General features: G+C 38.9%; 4 protein-coding genes across 4 annotated transcripts; 2 read left to right on the plus strand and 2 right to left on the minus strand.

Moving 5' to 3' along the window:
- Window positions 1-270: 270 nt before the first annotated feature.
- LOC136238395 (peroxisomal membrane protein 11C-like) lies at window positions 271-2,093 on the minus strand. The gene is made up of 2 exons (XM_066028844.1): window positions 1,803-2,093; window positions 271-832 (listed from the first exon to the last, which is right to left on the minus strand). Exons 1-2 carry the CDS (start codon window positions 2,043-2,045, stop codon window positions 377-379), a joined length of 699 nt encoding a protein of 232 aa, XP_065884916.1. The 5' UTR covers window positions 2,046-2,093; the 3' UTR covers window positions 271-376.
- On the plus strand, window positions 2,084-6,103 carry LOC136238393 (ceramide synthase 1-like). Its single transcript, XM_066028841.1, has 6 exons — window positions 2,084-2,293; window positions 2,499-2,664; window positions 3,873-4,029; window positions 5,122-5,302; window positions 5,417-5,578; window positions 5,629-6,103. Exons 1-6 carry the CDS (start codon window positions 2,166-2,168, stop codon window positions 5,975-5,977), a joined length of 1,143 nt encoding a protein of 380 aa, XP_065884913.1. The 5' UTR covers window positions 2,084-2,165; the 3' UTR covers window positions 5,978-6,103.
- Window positions 5,404-8,579, minus strand: LOC136238392 (uncharacterized). Its single transcript, XM_066028840.1, has 2 exons — window positions 8,441-8,579; window positions 5,404-7,444 (listed from the first exon to the last, which is right to left on the minus strand). Exon 2 carries the CDS (start codon window positions 7,424-7,426, stop codon window positions 6,173-6,175), a length of 1,254 nt encoding a protein of 417 aa, XP_065884912.1. The 5' UTR covers window positions 7,427-7,444; window positions 8,441-8,579; the 3' UTR covers window positions 5,404-6,172.
- A 70-nt stretch (window positions 8,580-8,649) lies between these two features.
- Window positions 8,650-18,925, plus strand: LOC136238164 (sulfide:quinone oxidoreductase, mitochondrial-like). The gene is made up of 9 exons (XM_066028512.1): window positions 8,650-8,936; window positions 10,484-10,654; window positions 10,710-10,763; window positions 10,839-11,042; window positions 12,241-12,459; window positions 16,489-16,740; window positions 18,383-18,493; window positions 18,677-18,744; window positions 18,795-18,925. The coding sequence occupies exons 1-9, from the start codon at window positions 8,739-8,741 to the stop codon at window positions 18,853-18,855; spliced, it is 1,338 nt and encodes a 445-aa protein (XP_065884584.1). The 5' UTR covers window positions 8,650-8,738; the 3' UTR covers window positions 18,856-18,925.
- The last annotated feature ends 3,646 nt before the right edge of the window (window positions 18,926-22,571 follow it).

Here is a 22,571-nt window from a genome sequence, read left to right on the forward strand (position 1 = left end):
GTTTTGCTGTGGTTTATATAAAAGGAATTTCTACCAAGCTTTCCCCCAAGCAAATGGTCAACAAGTTTAGCATGGTTCCACTTTGGTTACAACAAAGGGTTACTAGTCATGCCAGACTACTGAAGTTTTTACTTGGGAGTGATAACTTGCTTATGTTCCCATACTGCAGGTTATGCTGCATACAGAATGATCACACTACCCGGCCGAAAAGAACAGGAACGCAAGGAAAAGAAAAGGCTTAAAGAAGAGAAGAAACAAAAGAAACACAAATAAACAAAATCTATTATTGTTAGATGATGATGATAAATGTACAATAATTATATTTCATCTTTAAAAACAATTTTGTTATTTTGTATAAAAGCTAAACTTGTTTCAGTCAGTGCCTAGTCAAATGTTGGTAAAGTTGTACAACAGATGAAATGGTTCCCAGTAAGCCTAACAGAGATGTCGGTAGCTTGTTTGATAATGGTCCCCATCCCAACCAGTGTAAGCCACACAACAAGTCACAAATGTATTGTACTAGTCCCAGAGTAATCACAGACTGACGTCTCTGCAATCTCTGTCCCCCGACGTCCACGCCATGTTTGGCAGACTGTGAACCAGATCCCTTCTTGTTCTTCATAGCATTAATAGCTCTAAGGTTGTATACTGTCTGGAGTAGTTTGATGATGGAATATACCACCCAACACAGGAGAGCAACTCTCCATAACCTTCCGGAGGAGAAGGAAACTAGACTGGAGTCAGACAGCCATGCAAGATGCTCCAGAGGATAATACAGTTGAATGGAAATGTTTGACAACAGTGTGGACCAGTGTAGGAAACTATCAGACTTCTGTTAACAATAAAATGTAATTATAAAACAGTAGCACAATAGAATACACAACATACAGGTGAACAGCAGAGGCAGTGGTAGGCAAGTCCACATTAACTGATTTATGCATACTACATGACGGGTTGCTTGTTTTTATCTGCTTTACCAGTTAGGCACTGGAAGGCGAACACTGGAGGCAAAGCCTGTACAAGGTACTTACCAGCAGTCTTCCCCTTGTAAAAAGTTCTGTAGGGAATAATTTCACAGGGTTCGATAGGATACTTGGATTGTACTTTTCAATGGCGTTTCATGAAGGTGTGATAATGAAGAAATTTGGCTTTCGTAATCTTTCATAAATGGACTTCATAAACCTTTATGGTTATCAAACAAGTATTTCTTAACAGAGCCTTACATAATTTGCTTGTCCTACACCTGAGATGACCAAGACTAAACTGAGACACGCTACATTGAAATTATGATACAAACATGAACAAGAAACAGTCTTCTAGCAATTCACCAAGAAACAAAAAAGGGATCTCTGTTTTGTATGCGTCTATTGAGAGTTACGTGAGGCAACTGTTTCCAGTAACATATTAGTACTGTTCTCAGTCAATTCAACACATTACAAAATCTGAGCTACCATCTTCAAAATGTTGAGCTGGAATGCAAACACTTTTGAAATAGTAGCCAACCAACAGCAACGTTTCTGCTAAAAAACACTTTGTTTAGCAAGAGCTTTTCCTAATAAAATCATCAGTTTGCCAGTTACAAGGCTTTGCGTGTATTTCTATTGTGTGGCACCAAACACTTGTGGTCTGGTTCGAGACCAAGGAATGCTACCAAAGATGTTCCAAAATGAAAGGCTGTGACTCTTTGTTACACAAGTGAGCTTATGGTGAAACCTAGTATCACAAACACTGCTGCCTTGTTCAGCTGTCTTTCCATACAATATTGCTACTAAAACTTGTATAAATAGCACAAAAGCTCTTACATCACGTGCAAAGGCTGACTTCAACGTGTAGGCAAGCATGGGCAAATCATCTGCAAGCCTTAACACCAATCTCACGTGACTAAACTGTTGATATATCCGGACTAGTTTCTCGGACAACACAGGAAGCCTTTGTTGAGACAGTCCACTCAACAGTAGTGCACTAAACTGAGCAGTACGGAACACTTTGTCTCTAGAATAATGATTCTCCAGGAAGCTGGACACAGCAGACAAATTCTTCGCCATAGCACCCTCAGTATCCGGAGATATGCGTACAAAACTGTTTGGCGCTTATCCTGGGCTCCGATCACGTGCTAGCCTACAGAAGACACTATTTAGAAGTGCAGACATCATCAAGGTCTGGAAATGGAGGGTTATCCAGGTGATTTGGAGGTCGAAAGACGCTACCCAGAGTTGGACACTGGCTATTTTGATAATCCCATCCCGATTATAGCTAACTGTGTGACCACTTTCTACAAGGAGTTTAATGACAGGTAAGCGGGCGGCTTGATCACCAGTAAAAACGGTAGCTTTTCGTATTGTTGTTTGCGTGGTACGATATTTCCTGGTCTGTAACGACTATCCTCTACAATGGCGGGTGGTAAAGGTGCCACATTTTCGCATCTTATTAACACCAATTAGTCATCCCATCGTCTACAATTAATTAAATGCTTAATCCATCTCTGTGTTGTACTGTAGAATACTGCATAATGGCAAGGGATTTGATGGAGCTAAGTTGATGGATCTGGCACGTTACTCCCTCTCTGAATACAGTGTCCTCAACATTGAGAATTTACTACATGTAGTAATGTGTGCTGTGATCATGACACTGCTACGATATGCACTGGACTTTTTGTTATTCAAGGTGAGAGGTGGAGTGGGAAACATGTAGGATGTACTTCCTTAGTTTGTGTTGGATGTTAATATACTAGGAAGTAAAATGGTTTTCAACAAATTTATATAGAGAGGTCAAGTGTACAGTGTCCTTAGGGCACGTAGTCCAAATGTATTCTCTGTTTCTCGTCTACCACTGGCATCTCTTTATTGTCTGCCCTAAAATGTTTGTATCCTTTTATTTTCTGTTTTTTCTTGCATACTGTATAGGCTTAGTAAAATTGATCTTGTAAGGTCAGCTTACGTGTCATTGTGCTATCAATTTGGTACATATTCAAGTTTAGGTTATTCCTGCAACTTCAAAAATGAAGGTATAAGTTGAAAATGCTTTTAGGCTGTTTGCTATGGTTGTGCCCAGCTAAATATTCGCTGCTACTCTTAAGGCATGTCCACACGAATTCGAATTAGGAACCAGATGCAAAACGAATTCAGGCAATGCGTATTGAATCCGAATTGAACGTGTCCACACACATTATCGCGTAATTAGCATTATTTAATTTACTAGTGTGATAAACGGATAATTAAACGGTTGAGAAAACACTCATTTGCGCCAACCAAGAGAACAGTGAGTTTAACGATAGACTGAAAGGAATAGCTCGTAGTAACGCTTATACTTTTGTTTATAATGTACCGGAAGGATTTCTACGAATAGAATACGAAAAACTGCTGATGGTGTGTGATAGGTATGGGACCGTTGTTCTTTCAAACTCTAATGGCTAGATACGATGATGAAACACTGCTTCCATACTTCCCTGCGCTTTTATCACACCGAGCGCTTCTGTATTTCTATCCTGTGTTGTTTACAAAGGTCACACGCAAACATGTCAAGCCCTCACGTGCTGCATTATTATGACGTAGTTAATCCCGATTCACAGCCAACTCGTATTCATACCACCTGTGGAGGTGGATTCATGTAATCCACTTTCAATTCAAATCACCCCAATACGCATTCCGTATGGACGCGAATAATTCGAATCAATGCGGATTCAATTCGCATTATTTTTGTCTTGTGGACATGCCTTAATTTGGACTAATAAAATAGACCAACCACGTGCACCTGTGTGCAAATATGCCTCCTAACAGGAGGAAACAAAGAATTTATTTGGAGTGGCCTTATACAGAGAGACCTTTAAGAAAAGTTCCACTGAATTGCTATTGCTAATGTTTTCATTTTTGCAGCGTATGCCAGGATGGTTGGAGCTTAATGAAGAGAATGGATCTAAGTTTCCTGAAAGTTGTTGGAAGGGTCTTGCTTACCTCTTTACATGGATATGGTCTATCTACATCATAGTGACTCGACCACGTATCTTTTTTGAGCCCGACTGTCATTGGTCTGGTAAGTGTGTGACCTGTCCTTATTAGTAAGGTGTTCTGATTTTGGTGTATACGCTAATATGTGGACAAGTGTCCTGATTATCAAGGTGTCCTTATCAGTGAGGTGTCCTGATCTCAGGGGTCTAAATGTGTGTACACTAATACAAATGGGGATATAATGCAGTGGGACCTGACCACCTTTGGGCCAAAACTTTTTGGGCTTAATATGCAGGTGGTTGCTTTATATAATATACAGTTGGATTAGTGTGTGAATGTCTAACTGGGAGAATATACAAGTGGCCTTTCTATACAGGGGTTTTAAGGAGTGTGTGTGTGCGCGTGTGCGTGCGTTTGTGTGTAGTGTTGGTATGTGTTGTTCAGCACCTTGATTCAGCATGTCCTGGCTAGGTAAGTCCTTTTGCCTAGCCTAAATTCAAATGCTTATAAATGGGTCAATCAGCATCCCCTGGCTGGGTGAGTGTGTACCTCTATGGAGGGTTGGGGTGGAGATAGAGGGATGGTGATCTCCAGACAGGCAGAAAAAGAAGCGTATCTATGTGTGTATGTGTGTTGTGTCTGGAATGCTATGGGATTATGTGAATGCTCAGGGGAAGATAATTGTAGCTGTAGACTTGAAAGTAATTTTGTGTGCAGGAGTTGTAATAGTAATATTGTTGTTTGCCATTTGGCTATTGTTTTACAACTTTTTGTGGTGACAAATCCTCCAAGTTTCTTAACAGCTTAACGTATGTAGTTAGTTCTGTTAGCATTCTTTATGAAACAAGTACCTTTGAATGTGCACATATTTAACAGTTGAGCCCCACTTGAATGCTCTACATTCACTTAGACTGTATGCACTCCTTCTGCACACTAAAATATTCTAACAACTACATCAAGACATAAGGTCACCTAATCCTTTAGTTCCTGTAAGTCTCCTCTGGGTTGTACCAGTCTTGTGTAAAATTCTGTGTGTATGTCCATACAGGTATACCAGTATAATCGTGTTATTTTCTTTCCATAAATAATTGAGGTGTTCGATCTACATGTCAATTATTTCCTAGAATAATATAACTATGACTTTTAGCTGTTGTATAAGTGTTATTTTACATTTTAGATTGGAGGCCTGGATTAGCTATCACCCCAGATGTGTACTGGCTCTATATGGTCCAAATGGGGTTCTACCTTCATTGTGTATATGCTACACTGTTTATTGAGACTAGGAGGAAAGACTTTCTTGTATTAATGATCCATCATTTCTTGACCCTCAGTTTGTTGCTGTTTTCTTTTGCTGTCAGGTGTGTATGTGTTGTGTGTGTGTGTGTGTTGTGTATATGTGTGTGTTGTGTATATGTGTGTGTTGTGTATATGTGTGTGTTGTGTTGCTTTTATTTATATACTCTTACTTAAAGGTTCCACAAAATTGGTCTCATTGTGCTGTTCCTTCACGACATTGGTGATGTAATGCTAGAATTATCTAAGACCGTGGTTTACTGCAAATATCGTGGAAAGAAAGAACGTCCTTACATCGAAACAGCTGCCAATATTCTCTTCTTATTATTCACTGCTGAATGGTATGTGTAATAAAACGTATGCATCTAGATAATGTACATTATTTTTGTAGGATATGGTTCCGGCTGTATTGGTTTCCCGTTAAAGTTATCTACTCTTCTGCTGCTGTTTCTGTCATTGTCTACCCTGGTGGGCCATTTTATTTTGCCTTCAACATCATGTTGACAGTTCTCTACATCATGCAAGTTTACTGGTTTGGCTTCATTGTCGCATTAATCATGAGAGTTATGGTGGGTGGCAAGGTGGAGGACATACGAGAAGACTTGCCCAGCGATGAAACAGAAAACAAAGAAAATAAGCAAGCTGTAGCAGCGGGCAGCAATGAACCTGAAGATGCCGGGAAGCCAGCTAGCGGCACTCCTAAAACCCGCAAGAGGAAACCCAAGGCAGGGACCAGCTAGAACAATGGACATAGGATCTGGTGTTTTGTTTGTTTTATTGTAGGTCTATTTTTGATGACAGTTGTGCAAACACATGTGTGCAGTGTACAACAGTTAGTACATATTATCATGTTTTCGAATTTACAAGGACATTTAACTGGCATTACATACCAGATAGAACAAAGAAATAAAATTTGCAACAAAAATTTGTAAAAATCAAATTAGTGATTTTGAGGATTTTCTTTTTAATGGTGGAATGGTGTGGTGTTTGTTCATAGCCTCAGGGTGAGTGTCCACATCATCGAGTTCAGTTATGGAGTTGAGACGTTTCAGTTTTTCACTGCTGCTACTGCTGGCCAGTGGCTCTAATATGCTAGGATGTGTTTTAGGAGCCATTTTGTGGTTGAGCCTTTTCTGAAACATTGACCTATACAAATCTGGTTTGGTGAATGTACCAATCGCTGGTAGCTCATGTGATGGCACACGCAATGGCTTTGCTCCATGGATGGTTTTTGTTATAGTTGGTGGAGCAATGGTTGGCAAATCAAACATTGACTTGGGCTGTGTGTTATTGGAATTGTTAAAGTTAAACTCGGAGAATCCTGAGTCCGTAGACGCATGTGATAAGGTGCTGTAACTCTGACTGGCAACACAATCATCTTTCTTAATAGTGAACATGTTGGGAGAATCACAGTGCACCATTGCTCCTTCATTAAGATAATCTGACAGGATCTTTGTTCCCTTCCGTTTCCGTTGTTCACGATAATAGTTTTTCTTGCGCATGTGAGGTGAGAGAAATTCAAGATCTTCTTTTGGATGCCATGAAGAGCTCTGTATCCAATCAGACGGTCCCATGAAATTATCCAAGTCTCTCAGCATTGGATTAGCATTCCCTTGTAGGACTAAAGTCTTGGCACACTCGAGATGGTTGTTCTGGCAAGCAACCAGAAGTGGTGTCAGACCTCTCATGTTTCGCTCATCGACACTTTTGTGATGTTTCTGAAACTCTGTCACTAAATATTGCACCATCTTGTTACTGCCATTCATGGCAGCATAGAAGAGGCTTGTGTTCCCTTCTTTGTCACGTAGTGTCGCATCAGCACCATTCTTCAACAAACACTTAGTGAGGATAACATCATCAAGAATTACTACTTTAATAAGAGCAGTCTGTCCAGAGTCATCTTGGAGATCTAAAGAAACACCTTTTTGAAGTAGTAAATCAATAATGGCCATCCTGTTCTCACTGTCCTTTATGAAACAAGCTAGAATGAGACCAGTTTGTTGTTGGTTATCTCTGGCATTAGGATCGGCATTAGACCACAACAAGTGCTTGACCAGTTTAGGCCGTCCTTTTCTGATTGCTTCAAGTAGCTGCTCATTAGAATCAATGGTCAAACTTGGCTTGGTACTTCGTCTCTTTTGTACTCCACACCTTGGTGTGCTGGGCCTCTTGTAAGTCCCTCTCGACATAAATGGTAGCTTTGTACCCTGTAACAAGAAGATATTTGCATAACACAATGATTACACCACTTTGTAAAACCACGCTTAAAGTATATTAAAGACTTTATGTCATTTGCTATGTGTGTGTCCAATTAGATGTGATCTTCTGGTGACATTAACATAATGGTAATGAGAGGTGTGATGTCTGTGTGTGTGTGTGCTAGTGGCTAGTCGACGCTGCAACAGCACAAGTTGTTGACAAATGCCATGAGAGTATGGAACAAATGGTGCGTGGAATTGCGAAGTGTGCCGACAATTGCCAAATTAATAGCCATAATTCCAGCCTCCAGCAATTGAATGGAATGCATGAAAACCTATTAAATGATTTCAGATCAGCAGCAAGGAAACTGAATCTGTAATTTCTTGGTATGTGCTTAAATTATGTCATTTGACAAGGAGCAAAGTTGAGTTTGTGGTTTTTTTTGTTGGATTTGATCATTGTGTTTTTCTACTTTACCAGTTAGGCACTGCATGTTTAGTTTCAGGCAGATCTTGTTAAATTATGATGAATAACTTAGGTAACTAGTAGAAATTGTACTGGAATTAATACCACTATCTAATTAACAATACACCTTGATCAATGGTGGCCAATAGTCCACAACTCGGGATGTGTTAATTTGAAACTTTACAAGCAGCCAGCTGATTAGAAACAACCAACATTAACCATGCGCTGCATAGCCTAGCTTTGAGCAAAGTCACAGCCACATGACAGAGACTCTGTTTAACAGCCAAAAAGACAATCTCACAATACTCGTCCCAGTATTAGATGAAACAGCGAGATGCAGGGCTCGAATGCAGCTTTACAAAAACTTGTTCATGACCTAGAACAGCTAAATCTCCACCGCCTCACACAATCATGGGATACACTATATTGTGCACTGCAGTTAAGTGCTACGCTACTGAAAGTGGGTACGAGTGGACACTAGTGGATACGCCCCTTCATACTACAAACAAATTGCTCGACAAATTACAACAATCGCTCACCTAAGAAATTTACCAGGAAAAATGGATACGCACTTGACTCTGCAACTTGTTGCACCTACGCTGTGCCCTAATAATAAGTTTTATCACTCAAATTCAAAGACTACACCAACCCAGATCTTTTAGCAGCATTTACCGGATGCGCGTATATGACGTAAATAAAATGTTTACTTTATTCATATGGTAATGTACGCATGCGCATACGCTTCGTGACCAGAGCTGCTTGTACGTGACCGACACGGCCACAATATTTTCAACACTTACCTGGTAAATATCGGATACTATTCGCTATTGTGTAGACATGGTATCGTTACTGCGTACCTCTTTAGCTCCAGTAGGGAAGGCGATAGCTGCTCAACATTTCTCAACTGCAGCAGTTCTCAGTAATGATTCGTATCGTTTTGTGGTGGCTGGTGGAGGAGCTGGAGGACTAGCAATAGCCTCCTCTCTGGCCAGGAAATATGGAGATGGCAACGTAGCTGTGATCGAGCCGTCTGATGTAAGTTAAAGTGTGCTTGGACGTATGCAACATGTAATTATAGTGCGAATGGTTTGTGCATGTTTATGACAAGGAGAATGCACTTGTGGAACGTTATCTGCAACCACGGTCAACAATCTGTCAAGGCACAAACTAGGTGCTAAGCCAACTGTCAAGGACATTAATTTGAAACCCACAATCATCATGTATAAACCAAAACCTTACTAGTAAAATATTTGAAAATATTGGGAGACTTTAAATCACAAGTCAAAATAAAGGTTATTATCAACTTTACCAGTTAGGCACACTGGAGAGTGAACACAGAAGGCGGAGCCCATACAAGGTGTTTACCCACTAGCCTAGGAGCCTAAGCTAAAGCATCCTAAAGTGAAACAGGACAAATACCTAGAAGGGTTGAAAAAAAGTTAACCCATCGTGACTGATCCACAGGCCACTTGAGAATTCCAGCCAAGTGCCACATTCAGGTGAGGTCACCCGAGTGTTATCAACTTTACCAGTTCAGATGAAATTTGGTCTAGTCAAGAGACTGATTGCAGTCATAGATCAACCTACAGTGTGTGCATGTGTGACACCCCCTTGATGGAATATGTTACTCCTTTACTATTAGTTGTATGTGTGCTGGATTTTACTACAATTCAGCTTGATCAGAGAAAACAATTGTGTCACAGGACATACTGCAGGTAGAAACTTTTGACAAATTTGCTATAAATATACAGCATAAACTTTTTTATTAAAAAAGTTGATTCGTATACACTTTGTATCCAATGGATGGAGATCGTGATTGGAATGATCATTATTGTTCCTTCTTCATCTCAGTCACACTATGTACAAGTGCATCCTTGAAAAGTAAATACAAATCCAAACCTCAAAAATTTTGTTTCTTGAAATTTTTATTCATTCAGTAGCAGTCAATTACATTGATTAATCACTAAAATTCTATTATTACTCACAGACCATGTTCATAATAATATGTAGTATGAAACCAGATTATCTTGTGTGGTTTGTGGTAATCTGATGCTACAGCATACACTACTACAGTCAGGTAATAGGATCACACCAAGAGTTCATAATATATACACTGAGGAGAGTATCTTACTCTCATATACCCTGTAGAAGGGCGTATTGTGAAGTTATGATGTAGCACTTCTGAGTTTGTCCGTTTTTCTTTGTATAATTAATGATGTCATTAGTTGAGCATGGTATCGATTGAACGTGTGCCTAACAACGTTGCTATCAACCAAATTAACTCCAGCTCTAACCGTTTCTCACCGAACTACAATCGTTCCTTCATGGATTAAGACCACTTCGTAGGCATTTCTTGCAAGGCCATTCCTGAATACGGCTATCCTAAGCATCGCAAGTGTGAAATGGTGCTAACGATTCTTGCACTTTTAAGGCTGCCATACGTCACAAACTGCAACATCTTGTTGTTGCATCATAAGTTCACGATACGCTTTTCTACAGGGGTATATGAGAGTAGGATCCTCAGTATATATATATATATATATATATATATATATATTACGAACTCTTGATCACACCTACAGGTACATTACTACCAGCCCATGTGGACGCTGGTTGGAGGTGGGGAAAAGACACTACAAGACTCAGCCAAGGAAATGAGTAAACTAATGCCAAAGAACGCTACTTGGATAAAGGAGAAAGTGGAACAGTTTGATCCAGCACAGAACCTTGTTTACACCAGTGACAACAGGAAGGTAATTGACTTCCTGTTTGGCAGACTATTTGATGTCATTTATGGTCACCTCTCAGGTCAACTATGATTACCTTGTGGTAGCCATGGGTCTGCAAGTGAATTTCAACAAGGTACAAAGTTTGTGTATACCTTATCACATGCTAATTGATGTAGGTTAAAGGACAATTGTAATATAATTGTTTTAGATTGAGGGACTTCCTGAGGCACTTGAGGACCCAGCATCTGGTGTTGCTTCTAACTTTTCTCCGAAGTATGTCAACAAGACATTTGAGCTTATCAAGAATTTTCAGGGAGGTAATGCAATATTCACGATGCCTACTCTGCCCATCAAGTGTCCTGGAGCTCCTCAGAAGATTATGTACTTGGCAGAGGATTACTTCCGTAATAAGGTACGGCACCTGTAGTTGTGTGTGTGTGTGTGTGTGATTCAGTGTTTTTTTTAACTTGATTGGTGGACTCAACACCGATCTGGACAACAGCCACAGAGTCTCAATGTGTCCTGGTTTCCTGTGATTATTATCAGTAAACCAGGTGTGTACTGATAACCACCTTTGCTGTTGTCTGTCTCTTCCTTTAAATCTTCATTATGTGAGGCCTTAATTAACTACTGTAAGTGTCTGGATTATGTAGGTGTCCTCAACTGTACATGTTAACATATATTAGGCTTTGGTCATTTATTGAATATAAACCACACCAGTCTTTGAGTTTCCAATATACTATCACTTCTCCAGTTATTCTTCTAGGGACCAAGAGAACCAAAGAAACCCTGTGAAGCATTATTTGGAACCAAATGGCAATGACCCCCTCATATATATAAGCAATTCCATGGGACTTATATGTACTTCATCAAATACTTGACCGATCATTAACTCATCCACATATACTACAGCACACATCATGTGATGCCATATCAGTGCTAGATGATAATCGTTATCCAATTTATGCTGTTTGTACACTATCAATAACTCTCCCATTGAAACTGTTGATCACATTTGAGATTATATTTGTTTTGGAAAATGGTTGAATATATAATTTTTATACTTTAGATATCAATAAAGCACATGCACGTCACATGATGAAGATTGTAGTTAGATTATAAATAATATTGATATCGAAAACTTTGAGAGAATGCTGCCTTGTCATGGATAACAGGAAAGCCTTTTCTCTCCCAAACACTATTGGTTGGTCCCAATAAACATTATACTATAGGATACATTACACTTTGGACCACCCAGACTTTTGGACCTATATTTGGTGTAGTATAGAATTCCTCTTTCAGAAGTAAAATGAGTGGGACCAAAATCTCTCTCCTTATTTTAGTAACCATGACAACTACGTGTACTTCATAACCTCATAAGATCACCTCATTGTAGTGACCAGAATCTCATTATAGTGACCGCGTCAAGTAGGTCCCAAACATAGCTAAGGTGTATTTCATGACATCATAAGATCACCTCATTGTAGTGACCAGCATCTCATTATAGTGGCCATATCAAGTAGGTCCTAAACTGACTCCATTGATATGCATAGTTCTGTAGATTGTAAGGTATCAACCAGTACATATTGACTTGTATTCACCCCACACAGTCTGGAGTCAGGGACAAGACCACAGTGATGTACAACTCAGCACTAGCAGTGTTATTTGGTGTGAAGAAGTACGCCAATAGCCTGTGGAAGGTGGTGGAGAGGAAGGGGATTCAAGTTAACCTACACACTAACCTCGTGGAGGTGATGTCAAAGGAGAAGAAGGCAATGTTCACCATCACTAATCCAGCTGATAACACCACCACTAATAAGATATTTGATGTGTGTGTGTGGGTGTCTGTGTCTGTGTGTAGTGTGTGTGCGTGCGTGTGTAGGTAGAATGAGGCAGCATAGCCAAGTAGTCAGTGTTGGGAGTAACGTGTTACGTAATAATATTACTTTTTGTGGTAACGAAGTAATATAACTAAATATGCTGTAAAAACAGGTAATATAACTCAAGTTGCTTTACTTGCAAATATAACACGTTACCTAAGTAATGAAGTTACTGTAACGAGTATGATATACGTAATATTATTACTTTAAGTAACAAAGTTACCAATCTCGTTTGTAATCCACTGAGTAACGCCTAGCCGCTACGAAGTAACGAAGCCTACTGAATGAAGCTTATTCACCAGCTTCTTGCTTATAACCAAGATTTGCACATTGTCCAACAACGCAATCATGTCACGTGATAAAGTTGGCTGTGGACACAGCAATATAATGTGTAATATTATTATAGTTACTTTATTATATGTGTAATATGTAACTAACTAAATAGTTCAGTTGTAAATAATATGTAATATGTAACAAGTTACATTTAAAAGTAACTGTCCCAACGCTGCAAGTAGTTAGGGCATTGGCCTGGTGATCGAAAGGTCCCGGGTTTAATTCCCAGTTACGCCACTTTGGTGTTGTTGTTGTTTCCTTGAGCAAGAAATTTTTCTCACATTGCTCCAGCTTATGCAGCTGTTAAATGAAGACCCGTGTCAATGTCAACTAGGGAAGCAGCTCACCCTGCTATAACATCAAAAAGGGCTCTCACAATTAATCAATTATTCGATGAAAAATATAGATTTTTTTTTTATTTTGTAATCGATTTATCGCGTAGTATACACATCATCAATAAAAATCAAACAGAAAGCCTCTTTTTACTATTCCACGTTACGAGAAGCCATACAATCGCACGTGTAAGTACTGCTACTAGTTTTAAAATATTCTTACCCAGAAAACAGTAGCTGTTATACTTTAAGAAAAAAGAACTGCATCACAGGAAAAATAAACTGATATTCTCTGTATAGCAGCCATCTTGTTAACTAATCAAAACACGAGTAATCTGGACAAGGGAGCATGTTGTGCCTAATTGTCTGGGTTGTGTAATAGGGGCCATCCCACCATAGGTAACCAGTGCTTTATAGCAAAAGTTACATCACTTCTCTTTTCTCAATGCTACAGCACACCTCGGCTCACCACATCCATGACAGATTCTGAGCTCATATTGCAACTTGTAAGTACTACTAATTGTAACTACCTATCAACTGCTACCATTCCTTCAACTCTCCTTTTACCACTATAATGTTATTCTGGGTGGTGATTAAGTGTAGCTGCATGGTGTTGACTAAATATAGATTATTTGATTAATCAATTTAGTAATCGATGATTAATCGAAACTGAGAGCCCTAGTGTAAACTGGGGAAGCTGTCCTTGTCTCTCTTAGCAGTGTTGAGGTCGTGAAACTTTTAAGTTCTATAACCTCTCTCTGTGAAACACAGCTATTGCCACCCAGTGAGCCAGCACTGGGATATGTCACTCAGGCACTCCCTCCTGGGTAGGACTAGTAACCCGCAGTAAAACTGTCGACTGCTGGAGGCTTTTTTGTGTGGGATAGCATGGCCAAGTGGCTAGAGCACCAGTGTAGTCATCAAAACATTCCAGGTTTGATATCAATGAGTTGTTGCTGCTACTTCTCCAGTTGACACCAGATTGCCGGGTCCTCATTAGCTTGTTAGACTGGAGCAATGAGAGTAAAGTTTCTTGCTCAGCCTACACAGCTACAACATCAATGGACACCTGGTGTGTAAATGCCAACTGTCAGTGTCCCACATAGCACATGAAGGTCCAGGTGGGACCACAAGTTCCCACACCTTTGCTTGTGATACATAGTGCAGTCTCCTGTAGTACTGCCCCAGCAGGAGAACTGAAGGCTCTGCGTGTGTGTGTGTGTGTGTGTGTGTGTGTGTTTGTGTGTGTGTGTGTGTGTGTGTGTGTGTGTGTGTGTGTGTGTGTGTGTGTGTGTGTGTGTGTGTGTTACGTATAGTGTGTATATACATCATGAAGTTTGTAGCTAATCAAGACACACAGTAGTGTTGTGTAGCCAAGAAAGCTAGTGCGCCACACCATGAGTTTATTTACAGGAAGAGAACACAATTTTCATGCATACGGTACACTGCACAAAAAAAGTAACGAAGTACTGTAGTCGCGAGGGTTCGCACATGTTTGTTAAGTGCGAGGTCTTGCAAGCTGCTCGCATAAGTTTAACAAACAGGTCGCATCTGTTTAACAAACAGTTTGTGTAAGCTTCACGAACTGATTGAGTCATATAAGCTGTTGACATAAGTAATGGTTTGCTCTTGAAGGTGTAGTGGGGGTAACCTAGCAATTGACCAACAGACTGCGTTAAATGACCACTAATTAGTCCTGTTGGTTATACATATGTGACTTCATGAACCCCACCAAAACACACAGAGCACAGGGGTGGATCTAGGATTTATAAAAGGGGGGCTAACAATCTCTTGGGTGGAGGTGTGCTTTAGGGGGTCTGCCCAGAAAATGTTTGAAAAATAGATGCTAAAATACTGCAATTTGGAGACATTTCCTCATAAAATGCATATTTATGCCTGTAGATATTTTATATACTGCCTTTAGATATATATGGTTCTCTGCAGCATTTACTAATGGAAAGGTTTGGGTAGGTTCAGACAACCAAGTACATGATGCATCCTCTCATAATTGCATGCATGATAAAATAATAATGTTGAAACTGGAAAATTTTGAAATTTGAATGATACGAGATTGAATCTGAGAATTTTCAATGGAAATTGTGCACCTGAATTAAGTATACCAGTACCAGTAATAGCTACACAAGTAGATGAACAAGCCTTTTAAACAGACCAATGCACTTCATTGTATGTATAGGTGCAGGCAGATTTGGAAAAATTCCATAACAGAACCAACTATTATGCTTGCACTGAATGTTCTATTAGAGTAGTTAGGTGACTGCTCTATTAGAGTATCTCAATCTTGTACACCTCCAATGCTGATCCGGGTCCTTGTTACATAACCTCTAGCATAAATCCAGCACCAAGTGTACTGTGACGCTTTCAGTTTATTCTAATGGTCTTCTGCTTCCGAATTACATTGGACAAGCTTGTAGCAACAATTTTAATTACATGCCCTTAGTAAACAGGTCTCTAGCACAAGTATACCAAGTGTGTTTAAACAGATAATATGCGCTTAACAACCATGTGCATTTAATAACTGGACTACAATATGTATATCATGTGCAACACATGTATAGTACCAAATACATACATGTGTGTATGCCATATGCTTGTATACATGTGCTCCCTCAATTATCCAGCCATCAATTATCCAAATAATCTGATATCCGAACTGTTGAAGTGACTGTTCTATTAGAGTATTTTAACGGAGCTCTGTATATAAATGTATGGGCTTCTGAACTTTTCCATTATCTGAACACATCTAGGGCCCAGTGAGTTTGGATAATGGAGGAACCATTATAAATTCTTTCTGAGAATTGATTATCCAGACAGATGTCAATGTCAAAAGTGACTGTTTAATTAGAGTATTTTGATAACACACGTGTGTTCAATTAAGTTAATATCTAATTGAACAGATCACGTCTGTATTGGTTTCCTAGATACTGTGTGAACATTGTTTGATCTTACATTATACCACAACCTTCCCCCACGTTAGTTCAGGTGATCAATTCTCCACTATATTATCAATGACTTGTGTAGTCTGTGAATTCCATACTAAAGGAAATTTTGACAAAAGAAAAATTTGACGTATTTGTCAAATTTTAATTCATCAAATGTCAATAAATCCAAAGTGTTTAGATTTGTAATTCTTGCTTTCGTCAAATTTTGATTTATTGAAGCTGATTAATTGTGAATTCGTCAAATTTTCTTTCCGTCAATATTTCCTGCTATGTGGTAAATCCTTGACAAATTAGCTGTGATGTCTGCCAAGTAAAGAGCCTACCACTATTACAATATACATGTTTCCACACAGTATGATATGATACACGTCAGTCCTCCAATGGGACCACTGGCCTGCCTCAAGGATAGTCCAGTATCTGATGCTAATGGTTGGGTAGATGTGAACAAGACTACACTACAACACATGAGATTCCCCAATGTGTTTGCTATTGGTGACTGTAGTAATGTACCAACCAGTAAGACTGCAGCTGCTGTGGCAGGACAATCTGGTGTACTGTTGAAGAGCCTCGAGTCTGTAATGAAGGGAGAGATACCTGCTGAGAAGGTTAGTAACACCCTGGAACCTCTCTACACTTCAGTCCCAGATGAAAGTTTATAGTTATAAGGAGGTTGCTAGGTAAAATATAATTGGTCAAGGTTTATAAGGAGTCAGTGGGAACCTCTGAAGTGTCCTTTATAGAGACTATATTAGAGAAACGTATCTTTTATTCATACGGTCAGAGGTTTCCACTGTCTATGTTAACCCATCTTGTTAGTATTCCAACATCAATCTTGTTACATCTAAATATGACGGCTTCAGGATGAAAGTTGTATCTACATAATAGTCATAAGAATGCTTGACTGTAATGACGAGTGCGTCCACTATACCGTAAGCGTAGGAATTTTCGTGGATTTCGTGGTTTGCAGCTGATCCACGAAAATTAATCCACATAAAGCTGATCCACGAAAATTAATCCATTTTGAAACTCCCGTCTCAGCTCGAACAGACCTATTAACTGTTGCCACCAATACACTTTCCTTATGCGCTACCATAGATATGCTGACGACGACACCTGCTCCCATTTACCACGTGAATAGCTAGATACTGATGGCCTTGTTCAAGTATCTAAGACCCGTTTCCTCTGATTCTAGCAGGCAAGATTCTTTTGTGGTGAGTCATCTCCACACACACACACACACACACACACACACACACACACACACACACACACACACACACACACACACACACACACACACACACACACACACACACACACACACACACACACACACAAAACTCCATAAAATGGTTTACTTAGTCCCAGATAAGTACAAGTTGTAAACCTTAAAGAACGAATTTTGTTCCCCACAGATCCTTGAGAAAATAAACTGGCTTGTTGAGATACCACGAAAATTATACCCACGAAATTTAATACAATTGCAAATCTGTCTTTGGCAAACCATGGAAATTTTACCCACGAAATTTAATACGCTTACGGTAGTACAAGTAACTGGTAACATTTTGAAGGATGTAAATTCTACTACCTGATTACCACGTACAGATCTACATTTGTGCATAAAATTTGTACCTTACCACTTGAAGAATCTGTGAAACATTCATGTTTTCTTTCGTGTTTTATACTTTGCTTTTTAACTATCCCTTGTAAATTCTGTCATGGTTTCCTGGGGTGCAAGCCGGTACTGCTTACCCAAATACAAAATGGTAGGAGTGTGGCATTGAATGGTAGGTGTGAGAGAATCAGTCATTGTAAAGCATTAAAGAAATCTGTTGAAAATTATGCACGTTTTCTTTTGGATACTAGTGTAATTTTACAACAAACTTATGGTGTTATAAAGCATTGTTATAGAATGGGATATACTCTAATATAACAATCAGGTATTATAATGTTAAATTGTCTATGTTATGAGCATAATAGCCTCTACACACTGCTGTGTTTACATGTTCTTTTGACTCTGTTGTTGTGCAACATAATCCTATAAGATTAGGATGTCCTTATAAAGGTCACCACTCAACAATAATAAAAATGTATACATCAGAAAAATTAATGTGGTCAGGGAAGCATGCACACTAGCTGCAGCAAAATCCATTTGTTTAGGGTCCAGAGTAATAACAGCCACACATGCTGTATATTTCATCACACAAATGTACAAACTGATTATATGAGTGTTCATCACTATTACAGTATGATGGGTATACATCATGTCCACTGATCACTGGATATGGGACTACCATTCTGGCTGAGTTTGACTTCAATGCTGCTCCACTAGAAACCTTCCCCATCGATCAAGGAAAGGTAAAATCTGTTGAGGATGCCTGTATAATCTAGACACTTAGTTAAGGTCCCTTAGTACATAAACAAACCTCGAAAGTCAAATCACCTTGATAATCAGGAGACTATGTGGTCAGCCCTAACAGGTTTCACTGTATCTTTATAATCTCATTGTTAAACCACCACACTAACTTTTATTTGTTATAGGAACGAACGAGCATGTATTACTTGAAGAGAGACATCATGCCAGAGCTTTACTGGTCAGGATTGCTGCGGTAAATGAACGTCAAACACAAGCAGTGTTTAACATGTTTGGTTCTTGTAGGGGTGTGTGGAGAGGACCTGGTATAGTACGGAAGGCACTACATGCTGGACTGAAGAATTAGAATATATCAATATTAAACTGTGTACATGATCATGTGATCCAGTCATTGGTATTAATATCATAGTCAATCATCTTGTGTTGTAACACCACCCATCTGTTGTACATGCCAAAATCAACTATCCTCTGATAAAATGTCCACCATCTTGGCTGTAGATGTGTACATGTTTGCTGGTAACTCTTAAGATCAGGATAGGCTGATAGCTCCATTATAACTGCTACTAGTCCCAGGCTAACATATTTCAATCTCTTGTGTAAATATCAAGTTTAAAGATCTTTCAATATGAGCCTTTGAAATCTGTTTTGATAGTTCATTGGCACTGTCAAGTAGCTTGGTATGAATTGTTTGGATGAGTAAGTACAATATAGCTATGCCTCTAGTTTACCCTAGCAGTCTACACTACCTTCAGTTGTCCTAGGATTCTGTGCCCTCCTTTTCTCTTTGGATTGTAGTTTCAAAGGTCCACTTGTTTTAATTGTGATACTGGTCCCTGGCAACTACTAGGCTTCATTTCACAAGTAATTAAATGGTTAGTCTGTCAGTGTGTTTGTCACAAAATGTGCATGAGTGTTGTTCCTTGAGCTCATCGCTATCAATGTATTTCACTGAATACTATAAATACTCCTAATGTCAATTACACTGATAGTTTTGTGGGCTGTTAAGTTGTCAAGTAGTTCATCCAGTCAAGAGGAGATCACTACATATAGTGAGTGTATAGAGTGAGTACTTCAAGTGTGACAGTGTCCAGTACAGAAGTGGATATTATTAAACCTAAGAATGACTGTTGAAAGAGTTGGCTATTATATATATATATATATATATACAACTTTATATCTCCACATTGAAATACTACCACATTGATTCACCCTGACATCCATTGTCGACACAACATAATTTGCTTTATTTTCGTGATAAAATGTTTTGTGCCAATAAAAACATTTTCACATGATTTAGAATACTATAACAACATAGAATGATGTAATGGTGACACTATTACAGCACCATGTGATGTTAGAGGAGTGTCTTTCATTCTGATGGTCAATAAGAGAAGTTCCACTGTCTATCTTCCTGACTTGTATTCCAACCTCAATATGTGTCTGGCTAAACGTTTTATGTAATTAAGGCATAAAGACACTTGGCTGTAAAAACTGGCATGTTCTCTATATTATAAATATAAGCAGGTATGGGGCTTCTGAGGTCTTCAGAAATTGGTGCAAGTTGCTACTATTTACCAGCACACATCAAAAATGCAATGAAAAATGTGACTCCAAACAGAAAATAGAGTAGTTAAATGATGACACAATCATGTTAGTTGTATTAGCTACTTTATTAATAAAAATGTTGGGTGAATGTGTTATAAATTCTCCAACATAGCGACTAGTTTAAAAAGGATAGATTTTTCAATGTTGCAACATGTACTGTAACATCAAGAAGCATTGTAACAGTGTCACAAAGTAGAATTATCTGGATAGAGTTACTGAGTGCTAGTTGATTGCTGTATTAGATTATTAATCGGCAGAAAAGTGCTAGCATAAATAATACATTGGTATTCGCTTTTTGAACACTGCTCAAAAACATACTGCTCTGTGTGCCTACACTCTCTCAACACACAATGTACAACTCAACAAGTGTAGGAAGCTTCTATAAAGGTCACCACTGCATTAGTCAGGAAGGCATGCATGCACACTAAAGGAAATATAATTGCATGCATTTATTTTGTTGGCCTAAAAATTATGTTGTGTGTGATATGATGGGTATACATCATGTCCACTGATCACTGGATATGGGACTACCATTCTGGCTGAGTTTGACTTCAATGCTGTCTGTTCCACTGGAAACCTTCCCCATCGATCAAGGAAAGGTAAAATATTTACTACATTGTAACTTGTGAATGTGGACATGTATAACAGACACTTAGACTTAGTTAAGGTCCCAAAATATCTTAGTACATAAATTGACACCTTTGTTTGGTCCCAAGGTGTCCTTATCACTCTGGAGCCTGTTAAAGTTGACACTTGAGGACACCAAGACATTTAGTTAAGGTCACTTAGTACATAAACTGACCTGGAAAGTCAGGACACCTTGATAATCAGGGTATTTTAGTCATTCCTAATGTGTCCACAGCACACAGGTTTCACTGCATCTATGCCACACCTTCAGACTACTTTAAATAGCTTCTATTTAAATTAGTCTGAACCTTGATAGTTCAGACAAAACAATGTCCATTTGGTTCCACTTGGGATACTTAGAGACAATAAGTCACTCTCTAGGGTTCCTATGGATACAAATACGTACATGAAAATAGTAAGAAGAAAATATCCTGACCGCCTGACAGACTCCTGTAAACATTCGAGCGTTAATCGCATGGCTGCAGGTTCAAGGCTGCCCAGGTCCAGTCATGGCCATGGATTATTTCTTCTTTCTCCTACTTTTCAAAACATACTTAGTGCAGTTAATATAAACATCTTAGGCCTTTATAAGGCCTTCTGGTATACAGGCTCTGCCTTTACCAGGTACTTTAATCATAATATTGTACTTGTTATAGAAATGAGTAAGCATTGATTACTTGAAGAGAGACATAATGCCAGAGATTTACTGGTCAGGATTGCTACAGTAAATAAACACCAAGCAAACAGTATTTAACATGTTTGGTTCTTGTATGGGGTGTATGGAGAGGACCTGGTATAGTACAGAAGGCACTACATGCTGGACTGAAGAATTAGAATACATTACAGTGGAACCTCAGTTATCTGAACCAGGGATGGTCCATAAGTCTGAAAAGTCCATATCCCTGAAACTGTGTATAAAATAACCTTAAAATAGCATTTTAAAAATTTCAGCATTATCAACTACCCTAATAAAACAGTCACCACTCTAATAGAGCAGTCATTTCTCTAGTTTGGTCAACTGAGAACCTAGATAAGTGGGATCCAGATAACTGAAGTTCCACTGTACCAACAAATAGTGTACATGATCATGTGACTAATTGCCAGTGTCATTAATATCATAGTCAATCATCTTGTGTTGTAACACTACCCATCTGCCTTACATGCCAAAATCAACTATCCTCTGATAAAATGTCTACCATCTTGGCTGAAGATGTGTACATGATTGCTGGTAACTCTTAAGATCAGGGTAGGCCTAAGGATAGGCTGGTAGCTCCATTATAACTGCCAGGCTAGCAATTTCTTGTGTGAATACAAGTACAAAGTTCTCTCAATATGAATCTTAGAAGTTCTGTTTTGTTCAGTTTCAGTTACTAATGATAGTTCATTGGCACTGTTGAGTAGCTCAGTATGAAAACTACATTCATTTGCATGAGTGACTATATAGCTATGTATCTGGTTTACCCTAGCAGTCTACACTGTATTCGGTTGTCCTAGCATGCCCTCCAGTCCTAATGTTTTTCTGTTTGGATTGAAGTTCCAAAGGATCACTTTTTTTAGCTGTGATACTGGTCTCTGGCACTATTATATTTCATTTTACAAGTAATTAAACAATATAATCTGTCAGTGAGTTGGTCACAAGATGTGCATGAGTGTTGTTCCTCACTACTATCAGTGTATTTCACTGAAGTCCTAATTACACTAATAGTTTTGTGGGCTGTGAAGTTGATCAGGTAGTTGATCCAGCCAATTAAATTATAGAATTATAGTTAGTGTATACAGTGAGTACTTCAACTTCTAATGTCACTACTAGCAGATTTCAGAAATCTGATT

The sequence above is a fragment of the Dysidea avara genome, chromosome 11, assembly GCF_963678975.1.
Source record: "Dysidea avara chromosome 11, odDysAvar1.4, whole genome shotgun sequence".
In the NCBI taxonomy this organism is placed as follows: domain Eukaryota; kingdom Metazoa; phylum Porifera; class Demospongiae; order Dictyoceratida; family Dysideidae; genus Dysidea; species Dysidea avara.

Coding starts and splice junctions, on each gene's coding strand:
- LOC136238393 (XM_066028841.1), top strand. CDS start 2,166: ATGGAGGGTTATCCAGGTGATTTGGAGGTCGAAAGACGCTACCCAGAG. Junction 4,030..5,121: donor GCCCGACTGTCATTGGTCTG/GTAAGTGTGTGA, acceptor TTTACATTTTAG/ATTGGAGGCCTGGATTAGCT. Junction 5,579..5,628: donor TTATTATTCACTGCTGAATG/GTATGTGTAATA, acceptor TTATTTTTGTAG/GATATGGTTCCGGCTGTATT.
- LOC136238392 (XM_066028840.1), bottom strand. CDS start 7,426: ATGTCGAGAGGGACTTACAAGAGGCCCAGCACACCAAGGTGTGGAGTA.
- LOC136238395 (XM_066028844.1), bottom strand. CDS start 2,045: ATGGCGAAGAATTTGTCTGCTGTGTCCAGCTTCCTGGAGAATCATTAT. Junction 833..1,802: donor AGTCAGCCTTTGCACGTGAT/GTAAGAGCTTTT, acceptor TATTGTTAACAG/AAGTCTGATAGTTTCCTACA.
- LOC136238164 (XM_066028512.1), top strand. CDS start 8,739: ATGGTATCGTTACTGCGTACCTCTTTAGCTCCAGTAGGGAAGGCGATA. Junction 10,764..10,838: donor TGCAAGTGAATTTCAACAAG/GTACAAAGTTTG, acceptor TAATTGTTTTAG/ATTGAGGGACTTCCTGAGGC. Junction 18,494..18,676: donor TCCCCATCGATCAAGGAAAG/GTAAAATCTGTT, acceptor TATTTGTTATAG/GAACGAACGAGCATGTATTA.